Below are 18,692 nucleotides of genomic sequence, written 5' to 3'. Positions count from 1 at the left end.
CAGTTGGTTGAGCGTCCAACTCTTGATTTCAGCTCAGGTCATGATCTCAGGGTCCTGGGATTGAGTCCCACTTCAGGCTCTGAGCTCAGGACAGAGTCTGCTTGGAATGCGCTCTCTCTCTCTCTCTGCCCCTCCCCCCACTGGTGCACATGCATTCTCTCTTTCTAAAATAAATAAATAAATAAAGTCTAAATAAATAAATAAATAAATAGAATGATGGGGTGGCTAGAGGAGAAAAGAGGAAGGGAAATGAACTGGCAAAAGCTAAGACACCCGCAGCTAAGACAGTCGCTGAAGATTGTCAGCATCCAGGATTGCTCCATCTCTTCCTGGCCCAGCCAAGTCCTTCTGGAGACATTACATTCACACAGCGAAAGGAATGGGGGGGGGCAGGGAGGCGGGTCTGGGTTTTATTTTATTTTTTGGGGGGGGGTCTAGGTTTTAATTCTTAATGCTAAGTTTGAGAAAAGAAGCCATCTAAGAATTTTAGATTTTAGTTTGGTTTAAAAATACTAGATCAAGTCTTATAAAGTGGCAGATTAAGAAATGAAACTAATCTTTGGCAAGATATGTTGCTAAAAACATGAAATGAATGAAACATACCTGTTAGCGTATTTCCTCCCTTGTATGGTAGATTTCGGACGGCTTCAATGACCTCATCCTTTGTGTTAAAGGCATTCAAGTGCCACTCTATTCTGGGGTCACCGCTGTACTGTGCAAGACCTGGTAAAAAAGATGAGATAGCCCAACCAGAAATGATGGGTTAACTCAAGCATCTAGTGGACTATTTGTGAAACCAGAATAATAAAGGGCCTGATCTTTTTAGCAATTCTTTCTCTGCTTCACTATGTAATTTCAAAAAGAATTCTTGGCATCAATTTAAGGAATTAGTTTGGACATATCTTGGGACAGGAGGAATGTACATGTTTTCTAGCCATTTAGTAGTGAGCACCTAATTAGGTACTTGGTATTTAAAAAACAAATCTGATTGTATTTGTAGATAAAACCTCTAATTTACTGGTTCATTTTTGTCCTCAAAGGAAGGACTTTCCTTAATGGCTATTTAAAAGTGAAACTATGAGACTCTATATGATAAAGTGAATATATTGCTCAAAGCTTTATAACCTTTTCTTTTTATCTTGGCTAGAATTAACTTGGCAGAGATTATTTTGTACTATAAAACTATTTCCAATTCCCAATTTTCTTAGTTCAAAATTCCAATGGATTCAGCTGTTTCTTTTAAATAAGAAGGAAACTTCTACCTGAAAAATTCTTAAACCTGTTACAACTTTGTTATTATTATTATTAGGCAGACAACATTTTGACTTTTTAGAAAACCGAAATGTGTTCAATAATTAATTGAATGACAGCATCCTTCAGCATAAATTAGCACGAATTCATTGATCCAAACTTGTGCTCTTAGGAATATCATGAAAGTTGATCCTATAATTCTGAATGTCGCTCCGTAAAGTTTTTGAAATCTCTTATGAAGCTTCCCAGCAGATTTACACTGACAGCTGACTTCTGCTAACAACAGAACATGTACCAATTCGTGTCTTCTCTGAGCCCACATTGAATGCTGTAACCAGGTTTTCCAAGAAAAGCCGAACCAGTCTGAAGTTGAATCTTCCAATACTCCATGAACCATCCACCAGGATTACAATATCAGCAATAGCTGGAATTTCACAGAAAAACTTCACTTCTGCAAAGCACAAACCAGAAAAATTTCTATATCACTTCTGCAACTTTTTAAAAAAGTGATCCTATTTTATATCTTTCAGATAACTTAGTGCTAATAATACAATAAAATTCCCATTAAAGCAACCATGTTTTTACAACCCTTCCCTTAAATGCATTCTTACTAGGAAAAAATTGTGGTAACAGCTGGCAGCAGAGTCAGTGTTCTGGAAATAGTTAGCAAAACACTGGCAGGTTCACACTGTCCTGGCAACTCAAGCCTTCTGCGTATTTTAGAAAAGTAGTGTCTGTGAAAAATCATCCAGCTTTGGGTTTTAGCCTGTAGATTCTTTCCAGGAAAGGTCTTAGCAACCAGTGGTGAAGGATTCAGCAGAGATGGGATGATGGCCAGAAAACAGAGAGGCAGCTCTCCTGATAAGCGCATGCTGGCGGAAGTGATATAAAAGAAACAGGGGCTTCCTGAATTTAATCTATGCATGCCATGCATTTAATCTAAGAAAGGTAAGGGCACCTGAGTGGCTCAGTGGCTGAGCGTCTGCCTTCGCTCAAGGAGTGATCCCTGGGTCTTGGGATCAAGCGCTGCATCAGGCTCTGCAGGGAGCCTGCTTCTCCCTCTGCCTATGTCTCTGCCTGTCTCTGTGTGTCTCCATGAATAAATAAATAAAATATTTACAAAAAAAAGAAAGGTACACAATGTGATGTGATGAGCACTGGATGTTATATGCAACTGATGAATTACTGAACTCTACACCTGAAACTAATGAGGTACTTACTATATGTTGGCTAATTGAATTTAAATAAATTTGGTTTAAAAAAGAAAAGTATGCAGGCCTTTGTCAAAGTAGGAAGGGTTTGTGGAAGAAGAAAATTGGGAAAAGGCCCAGGAGTTTCCCTATATTCAAATTCTTTAGCATACTGCATGTGACAATAAGATTTTGTCCCTAAAAATCATTTAGCATTTGATTTTTTTAAATGGCTCAATTAGGCTTTAGAATAAGGAGCTAGAAAAGGATGCCAGGAGCCAGAGTAATACTTAGAGACCCTTAGAGAAAATCACAACTGGAGTTGATCTTTGCAACAAACGAGGAGGCTGTGGGCAGTATGGTAGGTCTGTGCTTGACTACATGTTGTCACACAGAGCCAAGGTATTAAAATAGTCTTCATGTAGTTCAGAACCTGTAGAGATTTGCAGTCTTGTTAGCACCTTTAGTAGCATTGCTTCCTACTCTAGTTTGTGCTTTCAAATGGGCTCCTTAACTTTGCTCAATGTTCATATTAGGACTGGTGATCATGAACAGTGTGTGTATCTTTGTGTCCATGTCAACTTCTTGAAGTTGCCCAGCAAATCCCTATTTCGTGTGTTTTCTAACATTAAAATGACAGTAAAACAATATTTGAAATACAATACAGTTTATGTACTGAAAACTGAAACACAGAAGTGTTTATGAATAAACTGACTAAATTTTTCCAGCAGGGAAAAATAATCAACCTACTATGTTTGGGGTAGGCAATATAACAGATACCCCTGCACCTACCAGACTACATTATTCCCGAAAAATCTTAGTTTTCTTCCCCCTCCCAGACATAAGTATGCAAGGAATACCTAGATTCTTTTACCAGAAGGGATAAAATGTACTTGCCAATGAAACAATCAGATACTCATTATGGAAGCTAAATAGTACAGCTCAATCTGAAGTTTACATATTACATTTTTGGGCACCAAATATCCCTTCATTAATAACCAGATACAAAGCCACTACGCTGAAGTATTCTAAGAATTATTTTAAGAAGTCATGAAGTAAAAATTAATTTGGTTTTTGGAAATAATCAGGGAAAACTGAAGTCTTGAAGCTCTAAGAGTCTATTTCTCTTGGTATTTATGGGGAAACTTACTTGAAATGGAGAGTCCTCTCTTTTCGAAAACTGTTGGGGGGATACGGTTTCACTCTTTAACTAATTGTTTGGATGCATTGCAGACAGGGTCTTAGAAAGGGACCTATTTCTCCCTGGTTATTTAGAAGAGGACTATGAAAACCTGTATTTTATGTAGGAGCAAAAATAAATGCAATAATCTGGATGAATCTTAGCAACATACTGCTCTTTGGTAGGTAGCAATATTTGGGGATGGGGAGGAATAAGTTCCAAAAGATTGCTATTAGCCTGACATCTTTTTATAGAGATAAAAATAACTAATATAAAAATACTCTTTTAAGAAATATATATGGATGCCATAGAACTATGTCTAAAAGTGAGAGGAGGTTGGGTGATGAATAGAGAGTCCAAGATAGTAATTGCCTTGGGTGAAGAGAACCAAGGAATTGGGATGACAGCAGCACCATCTGGTTATATGTGGGTTATGGGCAAAGTATTAGCTTTCCTGGGGGAGAGAGAGGGATCTGTATGATTATTATGCCATTAAAAGTAACAAATTAAGTAACTAATCAAAAACAATCCTATCTGGAATGCAGAGAATATTGACTATAAAAAAAAATTTAGTCTTTATGTCACACAATTTAAACACCAAGCCTTAAACACAAGGTACAATTCCACACACTTGATTTGAAATTAATGGCCTATTCATGCCCTGTTTTCTAACTAAAGACCAGTATCTGTTACATCAGCAGAAAGACACAGTTTTTAAGATGTTGGATTTCAGAAATCAAAATATATCATTGGTTCTGCATTCCAGAGTATGATTTTTCTTCAAGATTAGTGCACATGCACTTGGGAACTCTGAAAACACTATTTTTTAAAAATGCCCTAAACCCTGGTTATTAGCCCTAAGATCTATCCAAGCACAATCACCCTAAGGGCTATTTCCCACTATGGCAGGCACGAATGCAGCATGTCCAACTCCACTAAGATTTACTGTAGGTAGAACAAACTCTGTACATAGTGTGCACCATGCTTACCCTGCCAAGTATGTTTGTGCCAGAGGCAGACAAATGTTCGAACACTTCAAGCAAGAGGTGTTTTAAAGCTGTCATGCTTGAGTTCAATAACCACACATCTCAAACATGATTCCAGCTGCTCTAGTGAATCTTTTAAAATATATACTCACATTTTACTAAATGTTGAGTATATTCAAATTTTATTAAAAATAAGAGCGCAGATTCAGCACTGATGACAAATATTCTCCTTCTACTGGAAAATATGTTATCCACGTCAGCATTCTCCAATGGAGAGAGACCAGTCAGGGAAAAAAAAAAAATGAAGCATCATAAAATGTGTTAAGGAATCAAGTGGTGGAAAACCAGACAGACCTGGAAGCCCAGATAAATGTCATGTAAAACTCTGTAGGCAAATGTAATTTAAAAATGCATTTAAAGGAAAAAAAAATGCATTTAAAGGGATAAGTACATGTCTACAACAGCCAAACTATGGGAAGAGTGCAGATGTCCATCCACAGATGAATGGATAAAGATGTGGTGTACACACACACACACACACACACACGAGGAATATTATCCAGCCATCAAAAAATCTTGCCATTTGCAACGGAGCTAAAGGGGTAATATGCTAAATGAAACAAGTCAGAGAAAAACAAACATCATATGATTTCACTCATGTGGAATTTAAGAAACAAAACATTAACACAGGGGAAAGGAAGGAAAAATAAAAGAAGATGAATCAGAGACCGACGCAAACCATAAGAGATTCTGAGCTCTAGGAAACAAACTAAGGGTTGCTGGAGGGAAGGTGGTAGGAGGATGGGGTAACTGGGTGATGGGCATTAAGGATGGCACTTGATGTAATGAGCACTGGGTGTTATATGCAACTGATGAATCACTAAATTCTACCTCTGAAACTAATAATACAGTATATGTTAATTACATAGATTTTAAATAAAAAGAGCCCCCCCAAAAAACTTGTGAAATTCCAGTTTTGCTAGTTATCAAACTGCAGATCAGCCAGCCATCAAACATGACTGTTAGTTCCTAAAAATCAAATTACAAAGAGTTTACTGGTAAAAAATAAATAAATAAAGTCATTAATATCTTTTCATTGTTAAAACAGTATTCTGTAATTATTTTATTTTTTTAAAAGATTTTATTTATTTATTCATGATTGAGAGAGAGAGAGAGAGAGAGAGAGAGGCAGAGACACAGGCAGAGGGAGAAGCAGGCTCCATGCAGGGAGCCCAACATGGGACTTGATCCCAGGTCCCCAGGATCACGCCCCAGGCTGAAGGCGGTGCCAAACCACTGAGCCACCTGGGCTCCCTGTAATTAATTATTTTAATAAATCCTTTCTGCCCCTCCATATTGTATATAAAGTTAAAGCAGAGGAACAGGGAAAATTATTTCTTTAACTGTATTTTAATTCAGCTCTTAACATGGACTTTATCTAAAATGCAATTCTGGAAATGCGGGGAGTGCAAAAAGAAGAAAAGAAAGCTAAGCAGCTGATGGCAATCAGCTGATAGCAAAGGAAAGCACCCAATCTATGTGTTACATCACAAACATCACACTGATGTCACACATGGCATCAGAAGGAGCAGCTCCCAATCGGTCTTATACCCTCTGGATGTGCAGGATGAAGAGGCCTGGGAGAAACCAACAACTTCTTATCTGAAAGTTATGCCCATCATGACATTAAACATTAAGCTCTCTATGCCTATCTATTGATTTAGTCCTCACAACAGCTCTGTGAGGTGCCATTTTTATCAGCCCAACTTCAGGCCAGAAAGTATGATATACATGGGTTGAGTGATTTGCCCAAGGGGTCACACAGGGAAGGAGGGGCAAACCTGGTGTTTGGATCCCAGTATCATGTGTTTAAAATCTAAGCTTTTAGGGGCTCTTGGGTGGCTCAGTTGTTAAGCGACCAACTCTTGGTTTTGGCTCAGGTCATGATCTTATGGTCTTGGGAGATCGAGCCCCACATCAGCCTCTGTGCTCAGTGGAGAGTCAGCTTGAGATTCTCTCTCTCCCTCTCCTTCTGCCCCTCACCTCCATGCTCTCTCTGTCTCTCTAAGAAAGAAATAAAAACCTTTTAAAAATAAAATCTAAAAAATAAAAAAACAAAATCTAAGCTTTTAACAACTGGGCTGTATAGACTTCTTTAAAAAAAGATTTTATTTGCGAGAAAGAGAGAGCGCGAGTTGAAGGAGAGGCAGAGGGAGAGGGAATTTCAAGCAGACTACTCGCTGAGCATGGAGCCCAATGTGTGGGTCAATCTCAGGACTCTAAGATCATAACCTGAGCCAAAATCGAGTCAAACACTTAACCGACTGAGCCGCCCCCATGCCCCATGGGCTAGATAGGCCTCTATAAGGCACTCTACAGGATACAAATTTAGAAAGCAGAGGGAAAAGTCTTCAATACGAAGCTGTATCCCCACAGAACTGGCCTCTGCTGTGACAGCTGCAGCTAGTATGTACCGTTTGCAAGCATTTCTAATTGTCTGTCTAAAACTTTTTCCCTTCCAAATGCAATCACCTAGTACTTAAATAGCCCATGCGAAAAGCATCTCTTTAACAATAATTTTATACCAATTTTACTATGCTGCTGACATCCCGAGAGAATTTTGTGTTGAAAATACAAGTGAATTCAAGCACCCTAGCTGTCTGCAGGGCTGTCCTCCAGGCCAATTCCTCCAGAACCAAGCAGCAGGACTGAACCCTTCCCCACCACCCACTGCCCCAGGGTTTTTAACAAAAGTTTTGCAGTTGTCCACAAAAAAAAAAAAAAGGAAAGAAAGAAAAAAGAAAGAAAAGAAAAAAAGAAAAGAAAAGAAAAGAAAGAAAAGCCAACAACCCTGAATTAAATCAGTCTTACTCTAAATTTGTTTATTAATTTGATAGTATGAGATGAATTTTCTGGATAAAATTTATTTATTTATGAAAAATGTATTTAATATTTACTGTATACCAAGAGCTGTTCAGGGCAACTGGGTGGCTCGGTGGTTAAGCATCTGTCTTTGGCTCAGGTCGTGATCTCAGGGTCTAGGATAGAGCCCCATGCTCAGCAGGGTGTTCGCTTCTCCCTCTGCCTTTGTCCCTCCCCCCTGCTCATGCTCACTCTTCTCTCGCTCAAATAAAGAAATTTTTAAAATAAAGAAATTTTTAAAAATAAACATAATGATATAGAGAGTGGCTGTGTATGTGGAAAAGAGGTGTTACTCTGGTGAGAATGACACAAAATTACCAAATTAAAAGTCTTTCTTTTATACTGTATTATTATTTTTGTTCTAATAGCATTCAAAGTAATAACCTAATTGTGGCTTAAACGGAAATATACACAATGTATTCATGAATAAAAGCAATTAGTTCACCAATTTAGTTAATGAAAACAGAAAAGAGAGAATTGACAGAAGCAGCATTTTTCTTCCAGGTAAACTCCTATTCATCCTTCAAAACCCAGGTCACGCTTCACAACTCCATGTAGCTTTTCCAATAATCCTCAGACAGGACTCACTATCTGCCCCTCATTACTGCCTCTGCATTTGTACATGGTTTGCTGTATTCATGACACTGGACTATTATGATTTGTTTCCATTTCTACCTCTCTGATTTGATTGAACTCATTGTGAGAAAAGAAGTTGGCATCTAATCTTTTTCTCTCCTTTCTCTGGCTCAGCTCTTGGCATGAAGTACATCAACAAATGTGAACTACACTGAATTGTGTTGTTAAAAAGGAATTCCTCTTTTCACATAATTTATGCCTCCAGCAAGGCACTAGAAAAATAAACCCTGACGGCTCAATTAAATGTGGTCTCTCCTCCCACCCTGGCACTCTACCACACTAGGAAAGTGGATTATGGATATTTAGGGATCATAGACATTATATCAGGTTTGCCTGTCTTCCTCACTATTTTTCCGATGTGTGAGGCAAAGCTGAATTAAAGGGGAGTGTGTACTATTTTCACTCACATTATCTCAATATGCACTAGGAAAATCTCATGATGATTTTTACCACAACTGGTCAGATTCATTTAGTGGCTTTAAATTATTTTTTCTATGCCACTAGCAAAATACCTAGCGAGGCCATTCATTAACCAAGACATCTGAAGGAAAACTGTGGTCACTTAACAATTTTTCACTTAAGTCTCCCATGAGGTTAAGTTTAGATCTCCAAACCAAAAGCTCACTTCCAAGATTGGCTTCAGCAACATCACTGATGATTTTTTTTTAAAGAGTTAACATTATTTTACCAATGGTTCTAAAAAGGGTTTTTTCAGTACTTTGGCACATTCTGGTTCTTTTCAATGTTCTTGGGGGTGCTATTATTGTTCTCATTTCTCAGAAAAGAAAGTGAGGTTCAGAGAGACAAATGAATGAATCAGTGGTTACCTCACTCAGGACTGGATGCCAGGTCTTCTAAAGGTTTGGTCTAACATGCCTTTTTCATCAGACCATGCTACCACCACCACCATAGAAAATGTCCTCAATGCAACATGGATGTCAACTAGTTATCTGTCATACTAACGTTACAAGTTGTCCATCCAGAGGATCCCTGGGTGGCTCTGCGGTTTGGTGCCTGCCTTTGGCCCAGGGCATGATCCTGGAGACCTAGGATGGAGTCCCACATCGGGTTCCCTGCATGGAGCCTGCTTCTCCCTCTGCCTGTGTCTCTGTGCCTCTCTCTCTCTTTCTCTGTCTAATAAATTAATAAATAAATGCTTAAAAAAAAACAAGTTGTCCATCCAGTAGGTGGGGAGCTTACCCTTCAGAGCATCCCTGACAGGGGACTGCCCTACCTAAAACAGCACCCCTCTAACACTCTCTTCCTTTATTCTGTTTTTTTGTTTTTGTTTTTGCATAACTTCTTGCTTTCTAGAAATATGATATACAGTAGAGTGGTTAATTTTATGTGTCAACTTGACTGGCCCACAGGGTGCCCAGACATTTGGTGGAAGGTCATTCTGAGTGTGTCTGAGGGTTGTTTCAGGATGAATTAGCATTTGAATCTACAGACCAAGTAAAGCAGTTGCCCTCCCTCATGTGGGTGGTCGTCATCCAATTGGCTGAAGACCTGAAAAGAACATAAGACTGAGTAAAACGGAATGGCTTCTGCCTAAGTGCCTTGAGCTGGAACAGTGGACTCGAACTGAAACACTGGTTCTTCTTGGACATTGAGCCTGTCAGATTTCAGGCTAAAATTTACACCATCAGCTAGCTCTCCTGTGTCTCCAGCTTGCTGACTGCAGATCTGGGGATTCTCTAGCCTCCATCATCATATGAGCCAAGGGACGCCTGGGGGGCTCAGTGGTTGAGCGTCTGCCTTTGACTGAGGGTGCGATCCTGCAGTCCCAGGACCGAGTCCCACATCAGGTTATCCACAGAGAGCCTGCTTCTCCTTCTGCCTATGTCTCTGCCTCTCTCTGTGTGTCTCTCATAAATAAACAAATAAAATCTTTTTTAAAAAATCATGTGAGCCAATTCCTTATCATTAATCCCTTTATATTTATCTATGTACATATACATGTAGATAGATACAGAGACAGAGGTAGATATAGATACTAATATAGATACAAAGGTATATGTTATTATAGTTACATAATTACATATGTATATGTGTAAATGGATACATATATGTATATATATGTGTGTGTGTGTGTATATACATAGTTATTTATTTGTTGACTGTGGCAGTTTTCATTGCTTTCTTTTTTTTCCAATAATAAAAAGACCTGCCATTTAGTGACTGCTTTCACCACACGCTTTGCGTATGTCTTTTCCATTTAAGCCTGATATTAATCCTATGAGGTAGATGTTTTTCTCAATCCAATGAAAGGTTAGAAACTTAGAAAGGTTAAGTAACTTGCCATCATCAAACAGTGAGCAGGGGGCAAAGGTGAAATTCGAATCTAGGACTGACTCCAAAACCTGAACCACTTAGTTATTGTGCTTTGCAACTCTGTTCACAGAAGTATTTGCAAGGAAGGAAGGAATGGAGGGAGAAAGGGAGGGAGGAGGGAGGAAAAAGAAAAGGAAAGGAAAGGAAAGGAAAGGAAAGGAAAGGAAAGGAAGGGAAGGGAAGGGAAGGGAAGGGAAGGGAAGGGAAGGGAAGGGAAGGGAAGGGAAGGGAAGGGAAGGGAAGGGAAAATGAGGAGAGGAGAGGAGAGGAGAGGAGAGGAGAGGAGAGGAGAGGAGAGGAGAGGAGAGGAGAGGAGAGGAGAGGAGAGGAGAGGAGAGGAGAGGAAGGAGGGAGGGGGAGAGAAGGAAGGAGGGAAGGGGAAAGAAGAGGGGAGTTTGGAAGGGAGGGAACCATTAAAAAGAGCATGAAATCAACATCATGCCCACTTGCCCTACATCCAACTGGGATGAATAATACCATGACATCTTGTAGGCATGTGAAGCTCAATCCCAGAACCACAGCAGAAGGAACATCTCAGCTGTCACTCAGAGCCCTGCATCTTAACAGTAACTTGACAGTCCCATAAACATCACATTCATTATGTTTCTTCTCTGCTCAAAAGCCATAAGGGACCAGGAGAAGACACTACAGCGGTCTCCAAATATTTAAAGGACTGTCATACAAAAGAGGGATTAGGAGTGTTCTATTTGTCCACAAGAAGACAGATTTCAATTCAACTCAAGACAGAACCAACAGTCAAGATTTCCATAGATCACCGCCTGGGGAAATAGTAAGATCCCTGTCGATGAAAGCAAATGCAGGCCAACCCTCAAGGCCATGACTGCAGAGTCTCAACCATCTTCTCAACCTGATGGAACTAGACGGCTCTCCAGGTACTTCCCAATTCTTAATTTTTTTGTATATTTTTTTTACTGGAGTTCGATTTGCCAGCCAATTCTCAATTTTAAGACTATTTCTCCCCTCCCTCACCTACCAAATTAAACCTAAACTATTCATTGTGCTCTTCAAAGCTGTCCATAACTCAAATCCACTTGACCTATCCCTATTTATTTCACACTTCATTCCAATAAAATTACCCTCCTCTCTCCCCAAAACACTCCCATCTCTGAGACTTTTGATTCAGTTTTTATCTCCTTCTGCCCTTCCACCATTTCTTCCTACCTATCCTCTCCAAATTTACTTACCCTTATGCAAAACTCTTAAAATAGATCTTCCTTCCTTGAAAAATATATGGTCCTTTTAGAATAATACTTTTATATAGAATTTGCTCTAAAATTTATTTGTACAATTATCTGGTTATTTCCTGATTTTTCTAAGATAATACAGACTTAAGAGAGACTATTTCACCTGAACAACATTATTTAAAAACAAAACTTGCTCAACTTCAGAAGCCAGTGTATTATATTCACATTTATTTTCACCTCTGTATATAGTATAGTACTACGTAATGGTAGATGTTTACTTTGGTTGTTAGTTGATTTTCTGAAAAGTGCAACTCAAATCATCTCTGTAATTCCAATTTGTCCATAACAAAGATTCTGACATTTTGCGATTTCTGAGGCTGAGACACCTGCTCAATTTGACACCAATAGTCAAGCCTGCAGGTATAGAAATAAGATGTTTAACATGAAATTCTTAGACAAAAAGAAAGGTATCATTCAGAAAAGCTCAAGCATTCCCACAGGGGACAGACTACCAAAATCTCTCCGAGTGCTCATGGCTGTAAAGCATCTGATTTTTTAAAAATACAAGTTCTTTTGAAAATGATGACATTTGAGGGGTACCTGGGTGGCTCAGTTGGTTCAGCATCTGTCTTCAGCTCAGGTCATGATCCCAGGGTCCTGGAATCAAGCCTTGGGTTGGGAATATCTGCACAGCGAGGAGTCTGCTTCTCCCTCTCCCTCTGCACCCTCCCCCACTGTTGCTCTCTCTTTCTCTCTCTCTCACTCTCTCAAATAAGTAAAATCTGTTGAAAGTGAGGATATTTGAAAACTTATTTAAGGAAGAACTATGGTCTCTTACTACTGGAGAAGTCACGGGTTAACAATGATAACATTTGTTGGAGGTCCACAGACAAGGTGTCAAAATCCTTCTAAAATGTATTACTTATCAAGCTTGGGAGAGGAGGACTAAGAAAACTGGAAATCTATTGCTAGAAGAATCTCATCCCCTTGCCCTCAGGAAATCTTGTCATTTTATATATACACAGGTATAACGTACTTGGCAGGTGTTCAACAATCATTTTCTGAATGACTGATTCTGCCTCATGTCTCTCTGAATTCCTGAAAACATGAACTGTAATGTTTCACATCACAGAAAAAAAAAAAAAAACAGAAATCAACTTTCCACTTTTTTACGATAAAAACATGCTTTCCATTAACACAGTCTTTCCTGACCTTCTGCACAGGATTGTGACCCTCTCTCCTTGAGTCTAAAACAAGCCACATCCAGATATTCAACAAATAGCTGTTGATGATGGAAGACACTCTGTTGCATCTGTATGTTATTTTCTCTTGGAAATGAAGACATTGAAATAACAGAAAATGGAAACTGGGTTGGAAACTGACAGTCTTCAGGTGCCTGGGATGTCCCAGGTAGGTCATCTACGTGATAGTGGTTCATCCTCACATGGCTGTAAGCTTATTTTGACCATCATGCTGCTTTTGCATAAGAAATTAGAGCTTAGAGAGGTTTATGCAATAGTTCTCCCTCACCCATGGTCCTCCCTTATCCTGTGGTCATCACGGTCTAGAAGCAGGCAATCCTCTCTCTGAGGTATCACCAGAAGGTCAATAGTAGCCTAATACTTCATCACAATGCCAACGTCACTCCCCTCACTTCCTCTCATCACGCCAGCATTTTATTATCTCACATCATCACAAGAAGAAGGTGAGTACAGGACTATCAGGCAATTTCGACAGAGAAAGAGAAACCACATTGACAGAACTTTCATGACAGTATATTGCTATAATTGTTCTATTTTATTAGTAGTTATTGTTGTAAACCTCTCACTGTGCTTAATTTGCAAATTAAACTTTATCATAGGTATGCACATATAGGAAAAAGCATCCCATATAGAGCATTTGGTACCATCTACGGTTTCAGAAGGCACTGATGGAGGGTCTTGGAATGTATTCCCCTGCAAATAAGCGGCGGGGGGGGGGGGGGCGGGGGGAGACTGCTGTATGCCTAAGATTGCATGGCTAAGTAGCAAGTGAGGGAAGATTTCACTCCAAGAGATGTTTGACCACAAAACCTGTGTGTGGTATTCTAAGGCATAGTGATCTCAAAAAGTAATAAGGAAAAAAGGGGGGAAAAAGAAAGTTCGGTATGGAAAGGAATAAGTAGTCTGATGAAAATGTTTTTATTTATTCTCTTAAACCTCAGGCTGGAAAGCAATCCATATCATCTTCTGATGTCTCCTTTGAGCAAGTTTACCCAGACTCAGGGACCTACAATGTGTCTACTGCCTTATGCCTGATGGACAATCTTTGCTTGCTCTGTGCTTCTATGAAATGTTATGGAATGCTTGGAGGCAAGATGTGAGAAGAAACAGGGACATACTTATGTCATAGTTTTTCTGCTACACACTTGTAACAGATCAGGATTTCTCAACCTTTTTTTATTAATAAATTGTTTTCTTCCTCAAACACGTCACCAGTTTATTGAGCAAGCTGAACTTGCTGAACTTCTCAACCTTTTTGTTAATAATAAGTACAATTACCTAACATCACCTTTTAAAAACAGTGGGGTTTTTTTTGGTGGGGGGTGCAGAGGGAGAAAGAGAATCTCAAGCAGTCTCCAAACTCAGTGCAGAGCCTGACATGGGGCTCAGTCCCACAACCCTGAGATCATGACATGAGCTGAAATCAAGAGTCAACCGACTGAGTCACCTAGTTGCCCCTGAAAACAGGGGTTTTATTTAACACATCAAAAAGCTGAAGAACATACAACAGCACATAGCTAGATCTCTATCATTTACAAATGGCTTCAACCAGTCCATCTATTTCTCTTCATTCTGATTTTGTCTTTTGAAGCCTTATGTTTGAATCTGGCATTCTACATTTTCCCCAGTGTGGATTCAGGGTGGGGCTATCTATTAATGTTCTTCATAACTCTTCATGCTCGATTTGATTCTTTCTCAAATCTACATATTCTCTTTTTCATAGTCTCTCAATTTCTTCTACTCTTGTTTTGAATATTTCTAAAGCTTTAATAATAGTGTTTATTTATTCTTCTGATTCTAACTCATAGCACATGGTTTACTTTTGTATTTCAAAAGTTGGGATTACGTGTTCTTTCTTGGCATTGCTATATTTGTGGCAATCTTTAGAATTTGAGTTATACGTATGTACTTCAATTGTGATTTTGTGTTTGCATCTTCCAGCACCCTCCTTTTACCAACTCTGAGCAATTTTTATAATAATCTCTTGAATGGAAGGATCCCAGAGTATTTGAAGACTATAGATTTGAAGGCTTAATTTGAACGTAGTACAGGCCCACGATTATGAATTCTCAAGAAGTTTTCCTCAATTCAGGGCACAGGCATGAACAGAGATGCTTCCTCAATTTTCCCCATGCATTTTAGCAGAGATGTTTTAGTCTATCCTGGTGCTGTGACTGGTACACTATATCAGCTGTCTAGATACTAGTAATTATAACAATAAAGGAAAAAAGGAAAAGGAGAAAAAGGAGAGTGAAGCAAAATAAGAAGGAAAAGGAGGAGGAGGTACATCTACAGAGCATATCCAAGGGCCGGGCAAACTTCTAAACACTTTAATGTATGAATTCCAGACCGCAACCTAATTCCAATGTTCAGGTTATGAATGGACCCAATTCCTCCCCTCTCGCCTTTAGGAGTCAAGATCTGGGCAGCATTACCTTTCAAATCCTGCCCATTCCCCTTAGGTCTGGCTGATTTTCTGACTGCGGCCTTACCAAAATTCAGATCCCAAGTAGTCCCAGTCCTGTTGGACTGAACTCATAGACCTGGGTTTGGTAGACTTGAGACCCAGAATAACTGATGGAAATGGTGGTAAATTTTCAAATTTATTTTTATTTATTTATTTTTAAAGATTTTATTTATTTATTAGAGAGAGAGAGAAGAGAGAGAAGTAGAGACACAGGCAGAGGAAGAAGCAGGCCCCATGCAGAGAGCCTGACATGGGACCCGATCCCGGGACCCCAGGACCACGCCCCAGGCCAAAGGCAGGCGCTAAACCACCAAGCCACCGGAGCTGCCCTCAAATTTATTTCTTAACTGTAAGCCAAGAACTCATAAAACTATTAACAGGAAATACGCAATCCTAGTAAGTAATAATACACTTTCAAAATTATCATATGTTCTGGCTGTGCTCAACCATAATGCCAATACATAATGCAGAATTGACTTTTCTCCTGAATCCTTGCCAGAATATGTTAGTTGAGTGAGGGTAGGATCTTGCCTACTGTGATCACCAGTTAAATCCTACTGAATAACTCAATGCTCAACACTAAATGATAATCACCAAACCTCCTCTACACACTTATTGTTAAATCAATGACATAAAAGATTGGTCTATAGCTATATTGATTCTTGCAAACTATCCATTGTAATATCAGTAACCAATACCTATGTAGCACTTACTATGTTCTAGGCACTTCACACATGTTAACTAATTTAATCCTCACAACCAACTTTTGGGAGTTATGTTTCAGATTTTTAAAAAGTCAAACATGTTAGTATGAGCATTAAGATCCACTGTAGGTTTATATGGGAGAGCACAACCTATGTAATTCTTACTGGAAATGCCAACATAGACCAGATGTCCTCAGAGAAGCAATGAATTACTCGGGTCATCAAATGACTCTGTTCCAACACATTCAAAAGCAAGGAACAGGGATGCCTGAGTGGCTCAGTGATTGAGCATCTGCCTATGGCTCAGTTGTGATCCAGGGATTCTGGGATCAAGTCCCGCACCAGGCTCCCCCGCTCCCCGCAAGGAGTCTGTTTCTCCCTCTGCCTATGTCTCTGCCTCTTCCTCTGTGTCTTTCATGAATAAATAAAATCTTAAAAAAAAAAAAGCAAAAAATGACAATCTTTTTCTGAAAAGAGCAGGATAGAAAATATTTTAGTCTTTGCAGGTCATGTGATACCTCTTACATCTGTTCAACTTGGGTTTTGGGGGAAACCAGTAACAGACAATACATAAAGGACTGAGCATAGCCATGTCCCAAGAAAACTTTTTATAAGAAAACAAGATTGTATGTGGCCTGTAGGCCATAGTTTGCCAATCCTCAAAAGAATAACTTGTACTCATCTCATTTTTTTCCTAGGAAAAAAAAAAGACCCTCTTCTTATCTTCTTATTGTAGAAAACAAAAAAAATTTTTTTTCATTAAAAATTATTTCATTAGGGGATCCCTGGGTGGCTCAGCGGTTTGGCGCCTGTCTTTGGCCCAGGGCGTGATCTGGGGATCCAGGGATCGAGTCCCGTGTTGGGTCCTGGCATGGAGCCTGCTTCTCTGTCTGCCTGTCTCTCTGTCTCTCTGTCTCTCTGTCTCTCTCTCTCTCTCTCTGTCTATCATGAATAAATAAATAAAATCTTTAAAAAATTATTTCTTTTTTTTTCATTAAAAAAAGCCAAGCAGGTCAGAGATCTTAATTAAAAAACCACTAAGAGGGGGAAAAAAAAAAACTTCTATGTGGACTTTTCCTATCTGTTTCATAATCTTCAATCTGGCTTTGCATTCTTGTGCAAAACACTAAAAATAACTGAAGAAAGCTGTTTGGACAACAAAGGAGAAATAGCCGTTGAGGCAAACATGCCAGTATTATGCTCAAAGGCAAATACCACTTTTGTTTGGGAGTTTGTTTTGGATTATCGAAGAAACATGTACAGTAGATGGAAAGCAAGTAACTATTTAACTGCACAGCGACTTCTGTTAAGGATCTGAGCTCTTTATATTTAAGCTAAAATTCTAAAATATGTGAAATATGTATGATTGTATCTGAACCACTATCAATGTAGACTCTTGGACCAAAAGTATAGAGTGTAAACAGAAAAAGAGCAGCATACTTCAGTGTGAATTATGGAACTGATACATTTGGAAGAGGGGAGGTGGTGAGTGGCACATCCCAACTCGGGTGGGGAAAGGCTTCTTGTTGCCTACGGGCCCCATGAACATTCTTCCTCAATCTTCTGGGAGCCCTAACTCTTGCTTGGATTGTTACCACTCTTTATAACTTACTTTTTAAGACAATTCTCCCCCATAGCCAGTGCCCTCACCATCCTCACTGTCCCTGCATATGCCTCACAGGAGCCCCTGCCAAAAAGAGGAAGCCAACATTTTTTTCCACAAAATTGCTGATGGTCTTCGTCCTAAACCAGGTCCTAATCACTGCAATAAATACTTTGAAACAGTTCCTGGGCTCAAGGAAGGCCCCGCTATAATCATGTTAAGTGAGTAAAACAAATCCTCTGCTGAAGGAATGGTCCTCTGGGTATTCATTTAGTTATCAAAACATGTTTGCATGTTACTCTTAATTTTTCAATTTCCATTTTCCTATATTTAATTCACTTCACCCAATCTTTCATTTTAGAAAAGCAGAAGGAAGGTGAATCAAGGGGAAAAATGAAGAACTTAACGATATGTAAGAATAGCTATAGCTAAACCTGGGGTCAACTCTAATCCATGGATAGAATATGGATTTCACCTTGAGTGCCATTCTTCAAGCACCACATGGCAAAGAATGCTAAGCCAAAACTCAGCTGAGAACTTACATAAAATCCTCCAGAAAATTATTTACAAATCTGTTTTTTTCCAAAAGAAATAGGAAAGATAAATCAGAAACTAATGAATTTGGTTATTTAGAAGGGGGGAGGGGTAAAAATAGGTAGGCGAAATAAGGAAGTGATACTTCTTCTGAATAAAGTGATACTTCTTTTGTATAATTTTTGCTCTCAGAACCACATTAATGTCTTATGCATTCACAAATTAACCTAGCAGTATTAAAAATGAATAACAAAACCATGGTGAATAGGGAGGAAAGGAACTAACCCATGATACTTTTGAACACCTATTTTATTATATACCCACACTAAAAGCAAATATTTAAACTTTTTAAAAAGACTTTATTTATTTATTCATGAGAGACACAGAGAGAGAGGCAGAGACATAGGCAGAGGGAGAA

At 39.1% G+C, this 18,692-nt stretch overlaps 1 protein-coding gene across 4 annotated transcripts in view; it reads right to left on the bottom strand.

The window, feature by feature from the left end:
- COL14A1 (collagen type XIV alpha 1 chain) overlaps window positions 1-18,692 on the bottom strand; it is a 218,122-nt gene that overhangs the window by 156,145 nt on the left and 43,285 nt on the right. For all 4 annotated transcript variants that reach the window (XM_038555416.1, XM_038555415.1, XM_038555414.1 and 1 more), the window contains exons 6-7: window positions 1,547-1,702; window positions 604-723 (exon numbers count right to left, since the gene is read on the bottom strand). In XM_038555416.1, coding sequence (XP_038411344.1) covers window positions 604-723; window positions 1,547-1,702 — 276 coding nt within the window. The remainder of the gene's footprint in view (window positions 1-603; window positions 724-1,546; window positions 1,703-18,692) is intronic.

Source organism: Canis lupus, chromosome 13 (assembly GCF_011100685.1).
Source record: "Canis lupus familiaris isolate Mischka breed German Shepherd chromosome 13, alternate assembly UU_Cfam_GSD_1.0, whole genome shotgun sequence".
Lineage (NCBI taxonomy): Eukaryota > Metazoa > Chordata > Mammalia > Carnivora > Canidae > Canis > Canis lupus.
This window is presented reverse-complemented; position numbering and strand designations above follow the sequence as displayed.